General features: G+C 39.2%; 2 protein-coding genes and 1 long non-coding RNA gene across 14 annotated transcripts in view; 2 read left to right on the top strand and 1 right to left on the bottom strand.

The window, feature by feature from the left end:
• Positions 1-17,299, top strand: part of CFAP70 (cilia and flagella associated protein 70) — a 95,576-nt gene extending 78,277 nt beyond the window's left edge. For 10 of the 11 annotated variants that reach the window (XM_025435022.3, XM_025435027.3, XM_025435024.3 and 7 more), the window contains 6 exons: positions 1,103-1,255; positions 2,167-2,328; positions 5,115-5,204; positions 6,917-7,018; positions 15,105-15,152; positions 16,998-17,299. In XM_025435022.3, coding sequence (XP_025290807.1) covers positions 1,103-1,255; positions 2,167-2,328; positions 5,115-5,204; positions 6,917-7,018; positions 15,105-15,152; positions 16,998-17,078 — 636 coding nt within the window. In that variant the 3' untranslated portion in view covers positions 17,079-17,299. Of the gene's footprint in view, positions 1-1,102; positions 1,256-2,166; positions 2,329-5,114; positions 5,205-6,916; positions 7,019-14,321; positions 14,460-15,104; positions 15,153-16,997 lie in introns of those variants that run through there. The other variant, XM_049108776.1, reaches the window with a different exon arrangement.
• LOC118354491 (uncharacterized) lies at positions 28-21,832 on the bottom strand. Of its 2 annotated transcripts, XR_004815072.2 has the most exons (4): positions 21,696-21,832; positions 20,931-21,039; positions 1,465-1,603; positions 28-246 (listed from the first exon to the last, which is right to left on the bottom strand). It is a non-coding gene; the product is annotated as an uncharacterized LOC118354491 (long non-coding RNA). The 2 variants fall into 2 exon arrangements; XR_004815071.2 differs by lacking the exons at positions 28-246; positions 1,465-1,603 and adding an exon at positions 12,214-16,441.
• On the top strand, positions 18,301-19,940 carry MRPS16 (mitochondrial ribosomal protein S16). The gene is made up of 3 exons (XM_049108789.1): positions 18,301-18,532; positions 18,961-19,221; positions 19,695-19,940. Exons 1-3 carry the CDS (start codon positions 18,328-18,330, stop codon positions 19,826-19,828), a joined length of 600 nt encoding a protein of 199 aa, XP_048964746.1. The 5' UTR covers positions 18,301-18,327; the 3' UTR covers positions 19,829-19,940.
• Positions 21,833-21,939: the final 107 nt, after the last annotated feature.

Below are 21,939 nucleotides of genomic sequence, written 5' to 3'. Positions count from 1 at the left end.
CACAGGAGCCTAATCATATACCCTTCTTCCTTTCTAGGTTGTAAACAATTATAAACATATACATGATACTATATGAGGGAATAAAAATATTATTTTTTTATTTGTATAATTAGGCTGGAGATGTGACTAGCCTCAGATTTGACTTACTTATGCAGTCATGGGTAGAGCTACTGGAGAATTGTCCCTTCCTCCCAGAGAAGAGCGTCCTGTGAGGTCTGCCTACCACACGGGAAACAAGAAATATATCTGTGAAGCAAGCAGTAGGAGAAAGAGCAAAATGCAGTAGCCAGGAGACTTGGCCTTGATCCTGAAGAGTGCATGTTCCACTTAAGGGTGGAGTAGGCCACATTAAACAGGAGCTTTTAACACATTTCCCAATAGAGAAACAGGCTTTCTGTCTCCCGGATTAAATAAGTCACTATCCCCCCCTTCTCCAGGGCAAAGAGCCAGAAATGTATGTAGAGGGAACAGCTCCAGAACCTCTTCTTACTATTTTTCTAAGAAGATGTAAGTGTTAATGGGAGTTGGGAGAAGAAAAGAAGGGCTCTTCCTTCTGCTTAGAAAGTACATCTGACTTTGTCAAATTTGCAAGCCTTATATAGCATTAACAACAAAGAATAGCCCAAAGTATAAAACTGGCAAACATAAATAAGAGGTTTTCAGAAACAGGTATTTATGTTTCCAAGACCTTGAGTTTAGAATTTTAGAAAAGGAGGTTTTGCCTCACTGTCAGTTTTCTGAATAATTACAGCTGCCTGAAAAAGTTACCTCATGTGTCAGTGGGGTGGTTAATGTGTTTTTTATCTGCTGCATAATAAGTATATGCAAAAACTCACCTAGTATGCTCACCAGCAAGACCAGAATTGTGCAGTACTGCAGATTTTTCACTTTGAAATGTCTACATCTGGTGACTAGGTAGAATACCTGGTAATGGACCCATGATGTGCTGAATCTTTATAATTCACCTCTAACCTTTTGAGGTTGATAATCATTTCATTTGTTATTTGTTATTATCAGGGACATAATATTCAACTGCAAGAGCTAAGGTACTGATACAATGCAGCTATTTACATATTCCTTATAATCTAATTTTTCCTTATAGTATGTGCACAGAGTGCTTGCACATGAGCTGTTATGCCCTCAAGGAGGCCCCAGCTGTGAGTATTACTTGGTGCTGGCCCAGACACACCTTCTCAAGAAGGACTTCGCCAAGGCAGAGGAATGCCTTCAACAAGCAGCTCAAATGGACTACCTGGTAATAACTTTGCTAGAACATCTTGAGTATAGTTTGGAGGGAGGCAAGCAGGCTTTCTTAAAGGTGGTGATGCCATATCACAGATAGATTTCTGGTTACCAGAAGTGGAGGTCATCAACTTTCAGTAAACTCATTTATTTCATTCTGTTCGTTTTTCTCAAGCAGTTATGAGTTTTGCAAGGGGCAGAGAAAAGGATAAGGAAGGATACCTCTTTAGGGCAGCCCTGATGGCCCAGCGGTTTGGCGCTGCTTTCGGCCTGGGGTATAATCGAATCCCACGTCAGGTTCCCTGCATGAAGACTGCTTCTCCCTCTGCCTGTGTCTCTGCGTCTCTCTCTTTCTCTCTCTCTGTCATGAATAAATAAAATAAAATTTAAAAAAAGGATATCTCTTTAGCAGAGAGCTGATCTATTTCAAGTTTTCCGGACTTCTGTTTTCATATTGTGAACATTCTCTTGGTTTGTTTGAATGTGTTTTTTTTTTTGCTTTTTTTTTTTTTAACTTTTATTTATTCATGATAGGCACACAGTGAGAGAGAGAAAGGCAGAGACATAGGCAGAGGGAGAAGCAGGCTCCATGCACCGGGAGCCTGACGTGGGATTCGATCCCGGGTCTCCAGGATCGCGCCCTGGGCCAAAGGCAGGCGCCAAACCGCTGCGCCACCCAGGGATCCCTGAATGTTTTACTTAATATTTACCCCAAAGACAAAATAGTTTTGAAAAATGCAAGAAAGAAATGAGGGGGCAGACCTAGAAAAATACTCCCCCAGCCCAACTAAATGGCCCTCTTTCTAATTGAGTGCTATTAGAAAAAGAAAAGGACTTAATTTAATTTAAATTTTAAACAAAGATCATTAATGTACTTTTAAATACCACCTCATCCCAAGTACTACTTATTCTTTACTTTCTCAGAACCCTAATGTCTGGGGTGTGAAGGGCCATCTCTATTTTCTAAGTGGAAATCACGCTGAAGCCAAGGCATGCTATGAACGAACTATTAGTTTTGTAGTGGATGCTTCTGAGATGCACTTCATCTTCCTGAGACTGGGGCAAATCTATCTGGAAGAGAAAGAGGTGAGGCATAGAGGATGGAGAGTAACCATGTAAATAAATCAAGTCATATTACTCAGCCATTAGAACGACAAATACCCACCATTTGCTTCAATGTGGATAGACTGGAGGGTATTATGCTGAGTGAAGTAAGTCAGTCGGAGAAGGACAAACATTATATGGTCTCATTCATACGGGGAATATAAAAAATAGTGAGAGGGATTATAGGAGAAAGGAGAGAAAATGAGTGGGAAATATCAGAGAAGGTGACAGAACATGAGAGACTCCTAACTCTGGGAAATAAACAAGGGGTGGTGGAAAGGGAGGTGTGCGAGGGGATGGGGTGACTGGGTGATGGGCACTGAGGGGGGCACTTGATGGGATGAGCATCAGGTGTTATACTATATGTTGGCAAATCGAACTCCAATAAAAAATATACAAAAACAAATAAATCAAGTCATGATCTGGAACCTGACCACTGTTCAAGCATTAACATCCATCTATGTGGACCAACATAGTAATGTGATATTGATACTTTTATATCCAAAAGTAAAGTGACTCAACCAACATCAGATAAACTAGTAATTACTAGAGCAGGATTCAAACCCAGGCAGTCTAATATTGGAGTCTGTAGTTTTAACCATTACGAAAGAAGGTTGTGTAGAACACAATAAATGTTGTTGTAGTTAATATTTAAGGTAACTTTCTTTTACTATCAGTATTGGAAACATTCTTTACTTAACTAATGGAAAATGTCAAAAGAACTTCTTCAAACTTCTTCCTTAACATAAAGGTTTGTATTTAATTCAGCTGAGGCTAACCTCATTCCACAGGGAACTCTAACTTAACTCTATAGCAATTACTCTCCATTTTAGAAATTACCCCAAGACCTTCTAAAAAATTTTTTTGTCCTTCTCTGATTGACTTACTTCACTCAGCATGATACCCTCCAGTTCCATCCACGTTGAAGCAAATGGTAGGTATTTGTCGTTTTATGGTCTCATTCATTTGGGGAATATAAAAAATAGTGAAAGGGAATAAAGGGGAAAGGAGAAAAAATGAGTGGGAAATATAAGAAAGGGAGACAGAACATGAGAGACTCCTAACTCTGGGAAACGAACTAGGGGTGGTGGAAGGGGAGGGGGGTGGCGGGTGGGGGTGACTGGGTGACGGGCACTGAGGGGGGCATTTGATGGGATGAGCACTGGGTGTTATTCTATATGTTGGCAAATTGAACACCAATAAAAATAAATTTATAATTTAAAAAAAGAATTTTTTTTGTTATGGGAAATTTCAAATACATACAAAGTATGGGGCACCTGGGTGGCCCAATCAGTTAAGCATCTAACTCTCCATCTCAGCTCAGGTCTTGAGCTCAGGGTTATGAGTTCAGCCCCTGCATTAGGCTCCATGCTGGGCATGGAGACCACTTATAATACAAAAACAAAAACCAAAAAAACAAAACAAAAACCCAAAAAACCCAAATACATACAAAGTAAACAGAATAGTAGAAATGAACCAACATGGACCCATCATCCCATATCAACAATTATCAACATTCTATTTTTTGACTCTGTGCTTTTGTTTTGACTTCATTCCATTTCTTTTTTTTTTTTTTTTTTTTTTTTTTTTTTTTTTTTTTTTTTAATTTTATTTATTTATGATAGGCACACAGTGAGAGAGAGAGGCAGAGACACAGGCAGAGGGAGAAGCAGGCTTCATGCACCGGGAGCCTGACGTGGGATTCGATCCTGGGTCTCCAGGATCGCGCCCTGGGCCAAAGGCAGGCGCCAAACCGCTGCGCCACCCAGGGATCCCTTCATTCCATTTCTACCCCCAGAACACCCAATTCTCTATTTAAAATTAAACAATAGCAGCAACAAAAAGTTGCGATGCCTTATAATTTAAGTATGAAGGCCCACATAGGCTTGAAAGAGAAAATCACTATCCTAATGCGGTGAAATAAATAAGTTTTCTTTATGACATCATTGCAAGCTGCATCTGAACCTAGCTTCTGACTTATGTATTCACTAGGCAAGTAATTTCCCTAGGCAAGCAATTCTTAGGCTATTTGCTGAGGCTTACCTATAGTTACATCTCTCATATTGGAGATGCAAGACAAGAAGTGGTCTAATTGTTTTTGAAAGTTTGCTTTTTTAGTCTTTCTGAACGTTTCCTGTATTACTCAACACTAAAAAGAGATAAACTAGCAAACCATGAAGAAACCTAAAGGAAGCTTAAATACATATTAGTAAGTGAAAGTAGCTAATCTGAAAAGACTACATACTGTATAATTCCAACTGTGTGACATTCTGGAAAAGGCAAAACAGTAGAGACAGTAAGGAGATCAGTGGTTTTGAGGGGTTGGGGAAGGGAAGTGATGAATAGATGGAGCAGAGAGGATATTTAGGACAGTGAAAATACTCTAATAATAGATACACGTCATTATATCTTTGTCTAAACCTATAGAATGTATAATGCCAAGTGTGACCATGGACTTTAGGTGATAATGATGTATCAATGTAGCTTCATCACTTGTACAAAGGTACCACTCTGATGGGGGATGTTGATAATGGGAGAAGCTATGCATGTGAGGCAGCAGTGGGTATATGAGAAATTGCTGTATTTTTCTCTGTTTTTCTGTGAACCTAAAACTGCTCTTAAAAACTTATACCTTTAAAAAAATTGAGTGCTCATTTAACTTAGATTGAGATTTTGAGTACAATTGCAGAAGCCCCATAATTATCCTAGCAATATAGCATTTGAAACTTCCAGAAGAGCAATAGCTTAGTGGTGCTTTCTTTCTACAGTATGAAAAGGCAAAGAAAACCTATCTGCAAGCCTGTAAGAGATCACCTTCATGCCTTACCTGGCTAGGACTGGGAATAGCCTGTTATCGGGTAAGAAGATGAAGACTCAAGAATAGGCCTGTCAATACAACAGACCTTGATTCCTTGGTTTTCCAAGCACCCTGGGAGTTTGTAATGTTGGTGGGAAAAGTTACGTTTCAAAGGTGTTCAGTAAACTAAATAGTTGATCTGTACTATAAAAATAAAACATTCTTTAAAAATCCCACATGTAATCCCTCTCTATTCCTATTCTTACAGCTCCAATTCAAGCCTCATCCCTGCTTTATCTGCTAGGGTGATCTCCTGTCCTACCTCAATCCATCTCCCATATTTTTATTAAAGTGCTCTTTAAAATATGCAAATATTATGTTACTCCCCTACTTAAACTCTCCAATGGCTACCCTTTGTTTTAGAATAAAATTCAATATATGATTGATGCCTAGTCTTTAGTTTTATTTTCCCAAATCTCTCTCTTTTCTCCAGCCATACATGCATACTTAAGAGTTTCCTGACCACACCACACTCCCTTGTGCCTCCATGCCTTCATATATGATATTCCTTTTACCTGGAATGTCTTTCTTCACCTCGTACATCTAATAGACTCCTATTTATCTTTCAAGATTCATTTTAGTAATGTTTCCTCTCAAAATCTGTCCTTTAATTCCAGGGTAGAATTATTCCCATTTTCCTATGTCCCTCCACTAGATCTATATATGCTTTTATTATAGAAATGTTTATTTTGTATTGTAACTATGTGTTTGGGCTTTCATTTTTTTTTTTTTTTACATATGTGTCAGTGAACTCTTTGAGGGGTTGTATTTTATCTTTTTATTCACTTACTTAGCATACTACCTGTCACAGAATAAATCCTTAGCAAGTATAATTGATTGAATAATATTGGTTGAATAATGAATCAATATATTGATTCAAAATTGAATCAATATCTTAGAGACATTTAAAATGTGGACCAAAATATGGGCATTGCTGAAAGGCCATTCTTCATATTGTCTCAGGTCTAGAAACTCATAATTTTCTTTTCAAAACAGAAAAAACCAAAGAGCTACTCTACTGGGGAGAGGAGTGCCTTATTTCTTCCTTAGGTAATCTTTTGGAAAATTTTACAAAATTTTGATATCCCTATGTCCAGATAGGGATATCTGGACATATGATATCCCTATGTCCAGAGGATAGTGAGCATTCTAGAGCCTGAATATTGTACTGATTGCTCAAGATTGTACTATTAATAACTAATATTAGCATTTTGACGGGCTGATAGGACTTTAACCTTAAGAAAGGGATGCACAATGTAAAGGAAGAAATAATAAATGGATCTGACAGCCTACTGTGTTTGGGGAAATCACTGAATGATGCATACACAATAGTGAATGCTTCTGGTTTTCCAGTTCTGGCACCTGAAGCTCATTGATGCCTTGATGGAACTTCTGTAGAGGGAAGGCAGGAGAGAGGGATGTCAGTTGAGAGCCTAGCAGGCAGGACTCCAGATTTCCCTACCTGGATTTTTAATCCAAGTTCTTATTTTAACAGGTTCATATATTGGGCTACCACATAAGATTTTGTTTGAAGAAAGAGTTCTGAGCTAAAAATTTTATTTTTTTCTGAGCTAAAAATTTTAAAAACTGAAAACTGTTTGTATAGGTCACATTACCACTGTTATTTGGACATAGTGTTTTAAGCTAAACTAACTCCAGCTGGCTTAAGGGAAACTGCTCTGGCTTAACTCACACTTTTCTTTTTCTATCAAGTTGGAGGAGCTTACAGAGGCTGAGGATGCTCTCTCTGAAGCCAATGCATTGAACAACTACAATGCTGAAGTGTGGGCATATCTGGCTCTGGTCAGCCTGAAAGTGAGTGTTTATTAACCTTACACAATGCCCTTTTAGGGCAAAGATATGAGGAAGTAAGTAAATGGTCATCAATTCATGATAGTTGAGGTTTAGCGAGCTTTAGATTTGGTCATTATACTGATGATGAAGGAGGGGCCCAGTCTGAGAAGCACTTGGAATGTGCTCAAAAAATGATATACTCACATGTGTTTGTCTTGAAAGGGGATTGTAGAAATGAGAGCAAGCCATTTGGGCTTGTTGGTCACAGGTGAGCAGGAGTGGGATGGGCCAGGGCTTATTGCCAGCTGGGGTTCTTTTTTTTTTTTTTTTTTTTTAATTTATTTATCATAGTCACATAGAGAGAGAGGCAGAGACATAGACAGAGGGAGAAGCAGGCTCCATGCACCGGGAGCCTGACGTGGGATCCGATCCCGGGTCTCCAGGATCGCGCCCTGGGCCAAAGGCAGGCGCTAAACCGCTGCGCCACCCAGGGATCCCCCATACATTGTTTTTTTAAATGTGATCTAGCATTGCTCACTTAATAGACTACAGTATAGTGTAAACATAACTTGTATATGTACTGGGAAACCAAAAAATCCATTTAGCTTGCTTTATTGTGATATTCACCTTATCGCGCTGGTCTGGAACAAAGCCCGCAATAGCTCTGAGGGATCCCTGTGTACTGAAGTTCTACCATGGCAATAACACACATACACACACAAAAGAAATTGGAGGAAAAGGATTAAAAGGAAGTTTAAAAACTGAAAGATATAATAAAATGTTTCACTACTGAAAGAACAGACCAAAAAAACAAAAACAAAGAATGGTGGTTACTGTTGGGTGGAAAAGTTGGGGAACAGAGTAGATAGGGACAGGGTTAGCAACCCCTCTTAAAGTATATCTTAGGGGCACCTGGGCGGCTCAGTTGGTTGAGCATCTGCCTCCTGCTCAGGTCATGATCCCAGTCTTGGGATCGAGTCCCAAGTCTGACTTCCTGCTGCGGGAGGGGGGCCTGCTTCTCCCTCTGCCCCTCCTCCACTCATGCTCTCTCAAATTAATAAATGAAATCTTTTTAGAAAATGTATATTTTATTATCTCCTTTTGATTTTTTATTATGTATATATATTATCTATTCAATAAAGATTAACACAGAAGAAGTGGATTTGAAAGGTTGCTGCATAAAAGATTAACATAAGACAATCAACATGAAAATCAAATACCATCAGGAACAGCCAATTTGAAAGTCTAACTTTAAAAATCCCATTTAGGATTTGTATGGGTAAAAGCATAAAACTTTATCGCAATGTATAAAGGAAGATCTAATATAGATATTATGTTCATTGACAGGAAAGTTTCAATAACATAAAGTTGAGAAAATTTCCCCAATATCTAATTTTAATACAATTCCAATAAAAATAATAACAGGTTTTTTTTTTTTTTTTTAGGAACTTGATCAAGTAACACTAAAATTCATTTGCCCCATAAAGGCCAAAATATAGCAATGACAATATGGACAGGGTAATAAGGAGTGAAGGTTTTTCTATGAATTATCAAGCCTTATAATGAAGCTCTAATAATTAAAACTCAGTGGTATTAGTGTAGCAATAGGAAAGTGGAACAGAATCGCTAGACAGAAGAAGACCCACATATATATGGAAACAAGTTTTGATTAGATTTTGATTATTCAAAAATAATTGGGATAGCCTAGGAATTTACCCTGAAACTATTCCTCCAACAACGAAAAACTATACATGCACAAGATATTGATTACAGTATTATTGCAATTGCAAAATATTGTAAACAACATACATAGGACAATATTTGAATAAACTATGTTATATCCACAAATAGAGTACTATGCTGCTGAAAGAAATAATGGAGAAGATCTCTATGAACTGATATGGAGTGATTTCCAGGATATATTTTTCAATAAAAAAAAAAACCCACTAAAGTGCAAGATTTTCTATAGTACATTACCCATTTGTATAAAAAAGAAGGAAAAAAAGAAATCATATACATATTGGCTCACTTGTGCAAAAAAAAAGAAAAAAGGAAGAAAAAAACAGAGATTAATGAGAGTGTGTTCTATAGTTCATGGGCAGACATAGGGTAGAAGGAAGGGAGAGAATGCGGGGGTGACCCTTTGTACCTCTTTGTTACAGATCTGACTTTTGGAACCATGTTAGTTTCATTTTTTTTTTTTAAAGAAACAAAATCAACAAGAAATGGGGAGATTGTATAATATCATAACAACAAAACAAAACTTCCCATGAATAGCATAATAATACTGAAGGTGGGAAAAAGAGAACTAACTTAAGATACTTTTGAAAGATTATTTGAAATATATACTCTCAGACAAAAGAGAAAAAACTCCTCTATACAAATATTGGATTCCAGTTAGTAAGCTGGGTTTTTTTTTTTTTTTTTTTTTTTGCGGAGTCAGGAGTTAGCAGTTCTGAAATTACTAAGTATTCTATGATTTTCCAAATAAGAGATTATATTGTGGGTAATGGAAGCTAAGTGTCTCATTGTCAGAGGAGTTACAAATATGGAAACCAGGAAGATTGAATGATCTTGGAGGGTTAGAATTGAAGATATAAGCTCAGATTTGATGGATTTTATAAATAGATATTATATATAATTGGGGGATGCATGGGTGGGTATACCTAGTGCTCAGGTCTTGAAAATCTAAAAATTGGAGTCCATTAAAAGGAACTAGGAAATTTGCCCAGTTTATAAAAATAAAAGAATCATAGGCTTATTTGAAACGGCTGATTTTAGAACTGGGATAGGGAAAATCAAGATGAGACCGGAATTTCTTGTTGGAGCAAAGTAAAAAGTGCTCAAAGATTGAGACATAACAAAAACACAAAGGGAAAAAACAAAAAACAAAGGAACTGGCTGGCCTAAAGGGGAGCCCCCACTGTCCCTAGTCAAGGATTACAAATGAGAATCTATGAGCCCACAGTAATATAATTGAACAAATAAATGAATGGTAGAGAAGAAAGCTTATAGTGAAAGGCCAACTATTAAATGAGTAAGGAATTAAGGAATTAGAAAATCACAATTTGGAAACGACCATAATAATATTCAGGGAATAGTCACCAATGTATCCTGAAATTATGGATGTTTTTATGGAGTAAGAAGATCTTTACAGTCTCAAAGTATTTCCCCATGAGGTATTTATTTATTTTTCTTTTTTTTGATATTTATTAATTATAAAGGGGAACATAGTGAGGTTATAGTAGAAAAATGAAAAAAATAAATAAAAAATAAAAAAAAAAAAGAAAAATGTAGCAGATAACAATCTAAACAAAGGATCAAGGTTACCATCACCAGTATTGGGATAAACAGCATGTACCTCCTGAAAGGATGCAGCACAATGTCATTTTTGTGGTATTCTTGCCAAAAGTTCAGAACCTGATATAATCATGAAGAAACATCAAACAAATACAAATTGAGGAGTATATTACAATTACTGTCCTTGATGCTCTTCAGAAATGCTAATGTCATGAAACACAGACTCAAGAGCTGTTCCAGATTAAAAGAAAGGCTGAGAATGTGAATTTTGAATTCAAGGCATGATGCTAGATTTTATTTTGCTATAAAACACATTTTGGGGGAGCGCCTGGATGGCACAGTTGTTTAAACATCTGACTCAGTTTCAGAGCAGGTCCTTATCCCAGGGTTGTGGGATTAGGCCCTGCATCAAGCTCTGCACTTGGGTTGGAGTCTGGTTGGGATTCTCTCTCCCTGTCCCTCTTCCCCTCCTGCTTGTGTTCTCCTCCCGTTCTCAGTCTCTCTCTCTCTAAATAAATCTTTAAAAAAAAAAAAAAAAGACATTTTGGGGATATTTGGAAAAAATCAGAATGAGGTATACAAATAAGACAATAGTATTATATTTGTACTAATCTGCTGATTTTGATAATTGTACTGTGGCTGTGTAAGAGACTATCCTTGAAAACATATACTGAAGTCTAAAATTGCATCATTCTGCAATTTACTTTCAAATGGTTCCAGAAAAGTTAAAATATATACTTATGTGTGTGTGTATGTGTGTGTACAGAGAGAATTATTCATGTAACTTTTATTTAACCTGAAATTATGTCAGAGAAAGGGAATTCATTAATATAATGCAAATTAACACCACATTACATATCCACTAGAATGGCTTAAATCAAAAACTTTAACAATACCAAATACTGACAAGGATATGGAGAAACTGGGACCCTCATAGATTGCTGGTGGGGTTACAAATTGGTACGGCCACTTTAGAAAAGTTTGGCAGAGTCTTAAAAAGTTAAACATACACTTACCATATATCCAATGATTCCATGTCTCTATATATAGTCAAGAAAAGTGAAAACATATGTCCACACAAAGATTTCTGTATTTCATTGCAGCATTTAATAACAAAGACTGAAAACATTCCAAATGTCCATCAGTGAATTGATAAACAAATGTTGTATATGTATACCATGGAGTACTACTCAGCAATAAAAATGTAATTCTGGGGACACCTGGCTGGCTCAAATAGTAGAGCAAATGACTATTGATCTTAAGGTTGTGAGTTCAAGCCCCATGTTGGGTGTGGAGTCTACTCAAGAAAAAAATGAAATTATGATTTATGTAACAATATGAATGAACTTCAAAAACACTATGTCAAGTGAAAGAAGCAAGACACAATAGATCATATGTTATTTTATTTAATTTATAAGAATTTAGGGAAACTATTGAGATAAAAAAGATCTCTAGTCCCCTAGGGCCAAGGGTGGCAATTGGGATTGGCTGCAAACAGGAATGAAGGAACTTTTTGGGAGTGATAGAACTCTTCTAAAACTGGATTGTGGTGATGGTTGCACAATTGAACTATAAAATTAGTGAATTTTATATGTAAATTATACCTCAATAAAGCTATTTTTAAAAAAATGAGGAACAAATGGATTATTCAATAAATACTGATTGAGCAACTGGCTTTCCATATGGAAAAAATTAGTTCCCTACATCACACCAAACACACACACACACATACACACACACTTCCAGCTGGTTTAAAGGCCTAAATCCTAAAATTTTAGATTGCTTACAAGAAAATACAGAGAATACCTCTATAGCCTCAAGGTATGCAAGCTTTTTCATGACCATAAAAGCACTAGCCAAAAAAATATCAATAAATTAACAACTTTAAAGTTGGAAACTCATGCATAACAAGACACTAAAACCTTAAGGACTTTATTATAAATACTTACAACATTTTAAACATTGTATTTAAATTCAATTAATTAACATATAATGCATTATTGGTTTCAGAGGTGGAGGTCAGTGATTCATCAGTCTTGTATAACACCCAGTGCTCATTAATTATATCACATGCCCTCCTTAATGCCCATCTCCCAGTTATCCTGTACCCCACCCCTCCCCTCCAGTGACCCTCAGTTTGTTTCCTATGATTAAGAATCTCTTATGATTTGTCTCTCTGTCAGATTGTGTCATTTTTCATTTTTTCCTCTCTTCCCCATGATCCCATTTGGTTTCTTAAATGCCACATGAGTGAGATCATACAATTATCTTTATCTGATTGACTTAGTTTGCTTAGCATAATATCCTCTAGTTCCATCTACATGACTGCAAATGGCAATATTTCTTTTTTTGATGGCTGAGTAGTATTCTATTGTATATATATGCCATATCTTTTTTTTTTTAATTTTTATTTATTTATGATAGTCACAGAGAGAGAGAGAGAGAGGCAGAGACACAGGCAGAGGGAGAAGCAGGCTCCATGCACCGGGAGCCTGACGTGGGATTCGATCCCGGGTCTCCAGGATCCCGCCCTGGGCCAAAGGCAGGCGCTAAACCACTGCGCCACCCAGGGATCCCTATATGCCATATCTTTATCCATTCATCCGTCGATGGACATCTGGGCTCTTTCCATAGTTTGGCTATTGTGAACATTGCTGCTATAAACATTGGGAAGCAGATGCCCCTTCAGATCATTATATTTGTATCTTTGGGGTAAATAGTCAATAGTGCAATTGCTGGGTTGTAGGGTAATACTTGTAACATCTATAACAATAACAGTTTACAGAGTTATATAATATAGCTATTATATAAATATGTCCTGCAATAAGGGAAAAAAAATCTTTCAATCTGATTGAAAATTGGTCACGGGTCACCTGGATGGCTCAGTCAGTTAAGCGTTGGACTTTTGATTTTTGGCTCAGGTCACGATCTCAGGGTCATGAGATCAAGCCCTACTTCGGGCCTTGTGCTGGGTGTGGAGCCTGCTTGGGGTTCTCTCTCACACCCTTTCCCTCTTCCCCCTCTCGAAATAATTAAAAAGAAAGGAAAATGGTCACAGGATAGGAATATACAGTTTGCTGAAGTAGAAATCATAACAGTTAGTAAACGTATGAAAAGAAGTTCTGCCTCACTTGTAATCATGAAAATGCAATTTAAAATGACAATGTGATAAGGCACCTGGGTTACTCAGTCAGTTAAGCGTCTGCCTTCAGCTCAGGTCATGATTGCAGGACCCTGGGATTGAACTCCTGCTCAGCAGAGCCTGCTTCTGCCTCTCCCTCTGCCTCTCCCCTCCATTGGTGTGCTCTCTCTCTCTCTCAAACAAAATGTTTTTAAAATGCAATGTGACAGGAATTCACACCCATCAGACTGGCAAAAATTAGTCTGATATTATCAACTTTAATAAGGATTCTCATAATTGCTAGTGCATAGAAGTTGGTGCAACTACTTCAAAGTGCAATATGGTATTATTTACACAAATTCATAGCTACAACTTAGCAATTTTATATCTAGACACATTTCTAAGAAAAATACCAGAAGACATGTACACGAATGTTTACTGTAGCATTTTCCATAATAGCAAAAAAAAAAAAAGTCTTTTCAAAATTGTTTTGGCTGTTCTGGATTCTCACATCATTTGGACTTCTGCCTCCCTGTGGCAGAAGTGAAACAAAGGTAATGGTACTGGAAAGGAAGATGTGCTAGAAAATGAACTGAAATTCCATGAACTTCAGGTGAGCAAATCTTTGAAGTGTGGATATTATAGGAAGGTCTTTTAAATAATGAAAGTTTTGTGAACTAGTAAAAATTTTCCATGAATTAGCACTGATCAGGAAATTAAACTAGATATTCACTAACTTTCTTTCTAGCCTGAACATTCTATACTTTTCATATTTGTTCAATATTCTGTTATGCATGTAGTTCATATTTATGTATTCCCAAGTAACACTGCATACTCGAACTTGTTAAGCACAAACTTGTTAAGTATAATAGTGGATTCATATTTTTCTCATTTAACTCCTAGATGAGCGCTTCATGCAAAGAATAACTGGGAGGAATATTTAGTGTCCTCATCCCATATCCAGATCTATGTGGAAGGAATTCGTCTCTGCTTGTTCTTATGTATAAAGGCAGGATAAAGCATAATATAGTTAAAAACTTGGACTCTGGAACCAGGCTGCATTGTTTAAAACGTAGCTCCTCCACTTATTAGCTTCATAACTCTGGGAAGTTACTTAACCTCTCTGTGCCTACGTATTTCCATCTGTAAACACAGAATTATAAATTTTGTCTCCTAGAGTTGTTTTGAGGATTAGGAATGAAAGTATGTAAAGGACTTAAAACAATGTAAGCACCTAAAACAAAGTACACCACAAAGTAAGCATTATATATATTTTAGCTATTATGAACAGAATGGCTTCAATCCTGAGAGAGACAAGTGATTCATGAGGCTTTTGGGGGCAGGGGGAGATGAGAGACCAAGTTCTCTTTAAGCTTGTTTTCATTTTAAAAATTTTATTGTTTTTTTATTGTATTATTATTTTTTAATGTAGGCTCCACACCCAATTTGGAGCCCAGTGCAGGGCTTAAACTCACAACCCTAAGATCAAGATCTAAGCTTGAGTCAGACACTCAACTGACTGAGCCACCTAGTTGCCCCTCTTTAAACTTTTTGAAATGAATATATATATAATGGAAAAGATTATTAAGAAGGTATGGAATCCTGTTTTGGTAGAAATGTTTGTGGCAACGTCCTTTCCCACCATAGTGTTTATAATAAATCATGAGCTGCTGTTCTTTTTTTCAGGCTGGACGGCAACTGGAAGCTGAGCAGGCCTATAAGTACACAATGAAGGTATGATACAGATGCCCCTGAAGTTTGTACTGTACTAAGGTTGGAAAACTAGGAAGAAGATGCTGCTTAGTTCAGGACTTTACAGCATTTCAGGATGTGAATATTTTCCAGAGGCTTTTCTTCTCATCTTTGCCATTATCATACAGCTGGTGGGTTTGCAATAACCCACATATTAATATGGGGGATCTTTTTTCTACCTCTTTAGAGAATTTGGTTTAATGGAAAGATAAATAGCAAGGGAGTCAGTAAGCCTGAATTATGGTCCTAGTTTTGCCACTAACTTTACTCTATCTTCTTTCAGCCTCATTTTCATCATGTGTAGACTGAAGGTACTGGTCAGCAAACTTTGTATAAAGGGAAAAATAATATTTTAGGCTTTGTGGGCTAAACTGTCTCTATTGCATCTACTACCCTCTGTCCTTGTAGTCCAAAGGGAACCACAGACAACACATAAACAAATGAGCATGACTGTATTTCAAACAAAAGTTTACTTAACAAAAACAGCAAGCTAGATTTGGCTCATAAGTAGTAATCTGCCAATCCCCGGCGGAACATCTATTCTATTATGAATCACAGTTTACAAGTGGCTTAAACAAATTAGGAATTTTATTTTTCTCATCTACTGAAAAGCCCAGGGCTGGTACCAGAGCTCCACAATGTCACCAGGAGACCCAAACTCTATAGCTTTCTGCTCCACCAGTCATAGCATGCTGTCCCCATCCTTCATAGTTGCAAGACAGCCATTGTAGCTTAAGCCACCATATACATGTTTCAAGCACAATAAAGAACAAAAGGGAGGCAAGAACAAAGAGGATATGCTACTAGCTATTTCACCTCCCTTTAAGAAGCAATGACTTTACAGGAATAAAAGATATAGTACAGGGAATATGGTCAATGGTATTGTAATGTATTGTAATAGTGTTGTGTGGTGACAGACGGTAGCTATACTTGTGAACGTAGCATAATGTATAGACTTCAGAATCGTATGTTGTGTACCTGAAACATGGTGTGTCAACTATACTCATATAAAAAAGGATGTTTAATTCACATGTAAAGAAAATAATTTCCAGAGAGAAGAATCTACTTTTGAAAAAAAAAAAAAAAAAAAAAAGAAGCAATTACTTTAGTTTACATTTAATTGGCCACAATTGGGGATCCCTGGGTGGCTCAGTGGTTCAGCGCCTGCCTTTGGCCTGGGGTGTGATCCTGGAGTCCCGGGATCGAGTCCCGCCTCGGGCTCCTGGCATGGAGCCTGCTTCTCCCTCTGCCTGTGTCTCTGCCTCTTCTCTCTATCATGAATAAATAAAATCTTAAAAAAAAATTGGCCACAATTGGTTGTAAGACTACCCCTAGCTCTAAAAGAAGAAAATGGAGTTTAGAGGGCTGCATTCCTGCCCTGAAAAAAATGATTTTGTTAGTAAGAAAGAAGAGAGTGGGTATTCACAAGGCAACTAGATATCTCTACTACACATTTAGAGTCTAAAATTAAATTCAGATCTAGTATCTTTGATTCCTATGACTTGCCAAATTATAATATTGTAGTCAAAATAGACTGGGTGATAATGAGAACTATCTAAAAATACTTTATTAAAATTATTTAACAAAAAAATACATAAACTGCGAATGTTCATACCACTTGCATTTTCATAAAGTGAACATGTCCATGTAATCAATCAGCCCTGAGTTCTGAGGTTCTTTTAATGGAGTTATCATGAAAAAGGGCATATAGGAAGAGCCCAATCTCATGCCAAGGAACTATATTCTTTAACTATGGCCCAGTAAATGATAGGTCTACACATAGATATATCACGTATGATATGTATCCTCTCCTTCCTTCTCATGCAGCTGAAACTCAAAGATGAGACTCTGCTTGCAGAGATCCACATGGTACAGGAGACAGTTGGCTTTGGAAATCCATCTTTCTGACCTCCTTCCAGCTGAAGAATGTTCTGTATGGGACTCGGAGCTCCTTTCCTTCCCACAGAAATTAAACTCTGGACGTCGTGAAAAATAAGGCTTGGGGATGGAGAATACTGTAAGCAGAAACCCATTCATTTACTTCCGTTGGCTGTCTTATTGAATGGCTGTTACTGGATATTTTACAGGTTGACACTAACTGGATGACAATAAAAAAGATTCAAAATTCACCAGTGTGGTTCTGCAGTTAATTAAGGTCTACTGAGCTATATGTAAGAATGTATTTATTTACATAATTAAGGTAAAGTGGGTTCATTATTAGGGTTTCTGGTAAAAGCCTATCAGGATCACTCCTGTAAGTCAACTACTAAGGTCTCTTGCTAGGTTCACTTCTTGGATTTCTAAGGTGGTTCCAAAGGAGAGTGCTATGCTGGGTCACTGTATTAAAACACATTAGTGGTGGCCAAACTCTGGACCCAATGGTGAAAAGAGCTGGACAGAAGTCTTTGTTGAGGATGGAGGTACGGACTACCTCTCACCACGGTTACCTTCGCGGATCTAAATCACAAGGGCTCCAAGAAGAGTCCATTAACTTATAATAGATGCAAACCTCAAATGAGGCCAGTGTTCTAGGGCTAATGACAAAGGAACTATCCCCCTGGATGACTGCATAGCAAAACCAGAAATAAAGACTCCTCTTCCTTAATTTTTTAAAGACGGTGCAGATAATATGACGGAGACCTGGGAGACCAGGTGAGAGGCATTTTAATAAACACAGAAGAATAAAATAAACCTTCCATTCATTTACAGTCCTCGTAACGGACGTGGCTCTAACGCCGCTTCCTTTTAGAGGCCTTCCGGAAGCACCAAGGAGGCTTCAGGCTGCCTCCCCGCCTCCTGCCCCAGGACTGAGTACTGACCACCCTTACGGCCTCTGGTGTCATCGCAGCGCCTCCCCACGTGACCGGGGGCTTCCATCCGGCGGGAACCGCGCCCCCTCAGCCTGGCGTTCGGAGCTATGGCTCTAGCCAGGTGCGCGAAACACGTGCGCTGGAGGATGGATTTGTGGAGCACTTTAGCCCTTCGGGCCGCTCCCCAGGATCCTCCCGATACCGCTCGCTCCGCCAGGAAACCACAGTCCAGCGAAGGCCGACTGCGCCCACACAGGTTTGCTCACGCTTCCACCCCAGCGACACGCAGGTTACAGCAAGACTTTTTTGCGGCAGTTTAGGTTCGTTAGGGTTCACAGCGTTGCATTATGGGAAATATAGGGGCGGGAGAGCGGAAGGGGCGGGGCAAGTGGGTCCTGCGCTTCCCGCTGCGAGGCTCTAGGCTCGGGGTGTCGCGGTGTGGCCGTCTCCGCGTTGGTCCTCCGCCCCGCCCGACGGGCGGCAGCGCGCTCGGAGGCGCGGCAAGGGGCGCACGGGAGTCGGCGCCCGCCGGCTGCACCATGGTCCAGCTCAGTGAGTGACCTTCCGGGCGGTCGCGGGGGCCGGGAGCAGGGGAGCCGATGAAGCCGCTCTCCTAGGCGAGCTGGAGGCAACCCGAACCTGCAGCGGCCGCACTGCCTTATGTCTGTCCGTCGCCTTAGGTTTTTCTCACTGAATCCTTCCCGAAAGTCTGTAAGTGGCTTTCAGTTGATAGGTGAGGCAGCTGAGGCGCCGCCGTGGTCTCTGTTACAGGCGGGCTGGTGTGGAGCGGCTTCAGGCGGTCGCTCTGGCTGCAGTGCATGGGAGGAGCTTCACGAAAATGTAGTAGCCAAGCCGGGTCGACAATAATGGGTGGATGTAAGGATGGATGCTTCAGTCGAGGAAGGGGCTTGTTTTATCTGCCTCATTTTGTTCCTCTTATGTACTCGGTGCTTGTGTCCTAACGACTTCTCTCTCTGCAGCTCCTGTCCTGCGCAAGGCCTACCACGGGGGCCACTTAACCATCCGCCTTGCCCTGAGCGGCTGTACCAACCGGCCTTTCTACCGCATTGTGGCTGCTCACAACAAGTGCCCCCGGGATGGCCGTTTCGTGGAGCAGCTGGGCTCCTATGATCCACTGCCCAACAGTCACGGGGAGAAAATCGTTGCTCTCAACCTAGAGCGGATCCGGCATTGGATTGGCTGTGGGGCCCACCTCTCTAAGCCTGTGGAGAGGCTTCTGGGTAACTCAGCTCTAGATTTGCTTCATTGAGGGGATTTTAAATTGAAGTCCGTTTCGGAATAAGAGTTAAGAGTGACTTTCGTTACCTCAGGCTGCTCAGGGCTAGAGTGAAAACCCGAGTTGTGATCTAATTGTCATTTTGACTGGAGACCTCTTTTGTGGGCTCTTTTAGGAGACTTTTCGATGAATGGGATTTTGTGTTGAAAATAGTAATAGCTTTTCTTGAATGAATATCTGTCTTTTTTTTTTTTTTTTTCAAATCAGGACAATAGGAAGTAACATCCATTGTCTCCTTGTAGTAAATGGAGGGGAAGGACTGGGGGGAAGAGATAAGACAGTTTGGCAAGAGAGGAGCAGGTTTTAAATCCATGCTGTAGGTCAGGTCTCTGTTAGACCTCGGCTCTGTAAGGCTAAGCTCCCAGGGAAACCCTGGTTATACCATGTTATAATGAATGAAAATCCTGTTGCTTTTAGGTCTTTCTGGCTTTTTCCCTCTGCATCCCATGATGATCACAAATGCTGAGAGGCTGCGAAGGAAACGGGCACGTGAAGTCGTCTTAGCATCTCAGAAAACAGATACAGAGGCTACAGAAACAAAAACCAGCTGACTTCAGTGAGCAGAGAACATTGGGAGAAAGGTCAAAGCCATCTTAAAACACCTGTGCAGAGCTCTTAGTTTTATTAGATTTGGAGGTCAATAAATGGGAGTTTTCTGAGTCACGCATGCTCTTCTGGCCTGGCTTGAGCACGACTCAGGGAGAGATTTGTTCTTTCTGACATAGAGCTGGTCTAGGTACTAATTAGCTTTTTCAGCCTTCATCTGGAAGAGACAGTGGCTCTGGGGTGTGCTGGAGTTGGGCTGGGCCTTAGAACTCTTGGACAACTTTACAATCTGCTGCTTTCTAAGACTTCCCCGTTTGAAAGCTCCAGCCAGCCTGTCCATGATCCATCCTTGCAATTTCTTCCTTAATCATTTTTGGTCATCCCACTAGCTCAAGAATATAGTTACTTTGCTTATTAATATTTTGTGTATGTGAAATTGTAGATTTACATTTTCTTGTTTGACTCAATCTCAGATTTACAAGGGTAGATTTTTTATGAGCTTATAAGCTATGATAGCATACTTAAGAATGAGAAACTAGAAGAAAGGTAATAATGAACAATACCTACATACATTTTTGACCCTTTACAACTAAGATTATTTGTGAGGATTATAAGGTATCATGAAAGTGGGAAAGATGGTCTCCCTTTGTATTGATGGGAGATTGAGGTTCAGGGGTGGAAACATGCCCAACGCCATCTATTTTGATTTGGGCAGAGCTAAGATTCAGACCCCAATACGCATACCTGGAGAGCCCTTTCCAACATATTATATGGTCGGGGACAGGATTGGTGTGAGATGAGTAAAGATGAGGGGCTTTTCAAAAGTCCACTTAAAAAGCCAGTGATATGAGGTTTAGGTGTCGTGAGTTTGGTAACATACATGACTGGCTGTGGCCCAAGCCCAAAATGTCACATCTGCTTCACCAGAATTGCAGGACAATCACAAGCATGGATTACAGGGGTTTTGTGCACACTATAGATAATACAGATTTCAAATTCTGGCATAAGACTAGGATGTAGAAAATTTATAGAGGAGATACTAAAGCCCTATCAATGTACCAACTTATTTTATTCTCTGGGTTTTATATACTGAGAACAGTTACCAACCATAATGAGTCAAGTCTCTCCCAAGGTTGTCACTGGTTGGCCTCCCTTGCATTGAGGGGACTTCAAAGGCAGGGCAAGAACAGCTGACTACTTGGATTTGATCTTGGATCTGGGAAAGAAGAATGCTATGAAAACTATGGGCACTCTGGAAGTTAAAAATAATGTACTCTGGAGAGTTTAAGATCTTTGGATAAACTAGTTGCTAGAGCAGAGAATGATCATGAAAAACACTGACCAGTAATGGGAACTGCTGGGAAATGGGTTAAGGTATTTTGGACTACTGAGTTTCCACCAACTCAGGTATTCACTTTGTGCCCTGGTCTGTCTGTCCCCTGTGATGTGTATAGACATACTCCCTGTATGAGCTCATCCTGTCCCTGATTTCCAATTTTCTCTAGCTCTATGCTTGTTTTGCATCACCTGGCACAGTTTCTCACCATCTTAGTTGATTACATCAGCTTACTTATGTTTCAAATCCAACATGCTCAAACCCAGCTCTGCACTTTAGAAAGCATTAAAAAAAAAAAAAAAGCCTTTGCTTCAGCAGCTTTCTTTTTTTTCTTTCTTTTTTTTTTTTTTTTTTTTCAGCAGCTTTATTTTTACTCAGATGAGGGTTTGGTCATGTTTTCTTAACCAAAGTGGAAGGTGATAAGGAACTGGAAGGTGAATGGGAATGATTCTGTAATGTTACAATTTTTAAAAGACTAGTATTTTGTGCTTTTAGTTTAGGCTTTTTTCTTGCAGGAATTAGGGAAGAGTACTTACCCAGCAGTCCCAACCTGTAGGTCTTAGAGTTTGTGTACTCTTGTCAGGATCATTGAAAAAGAACAACATTGAACCATGTCAGGTCTTCAAATGTCGGTGTTATGAACTTTTTTACTTAAAAAAAGGCAAAAGGCAATGTATGGTTCAGACGTAATATGGACATGCCATCTATTGAATGAGCTGCTGCACTGGGACACCGGGGAGAAGATAATCGCCAGATTTCTTAAGGGGAGGAGGGTGCAGC

This window comes from Canis lupus, chromosome 4, assembly GCF_003254725.2.
Source record: "Canis lupus dingo isolate Sandy chromosome 4, ASM325472v2, whole genome shotgun sequence".
Taxonomy (NCBI): domain Eukaryota; kingdom Metazoa; phylum Chordata; class Mammalia; order Carnivora; family Canidae; genus Canis; species Canis lupus.
The sequence above is the reverse complement of the archived record's forward strand: the minus strand, read 5'-3'. Positions and strand labels throughout refer to the sequence as shown.

Bases quoted from the DNA above. Each gene is read 5' to 3' on its own strand.
- MRPS16 (XM_049108789.1), top strand. From the start codon at position 18,328: ATGGGAAATATAGGGGCGGGAGAGCGGAAGGGGCGGGGCAAGTGGGTC. The intron at 18,533-18,960 runs GTGAGTGACCTT...CTCTCTCTGCAG, and splicing joins CTGCACCATGGTCCAGCTCA to CTCCTGTCCTGCGCAAGGCC. The intron at 19,222-19,694 runs GTAACTCAGCTC...TGTTGCTTTTAG, and splicing joins GCCTGTGGAGAGGCTTCTGG to GTCTTTCTGGCTTTTTCCCT.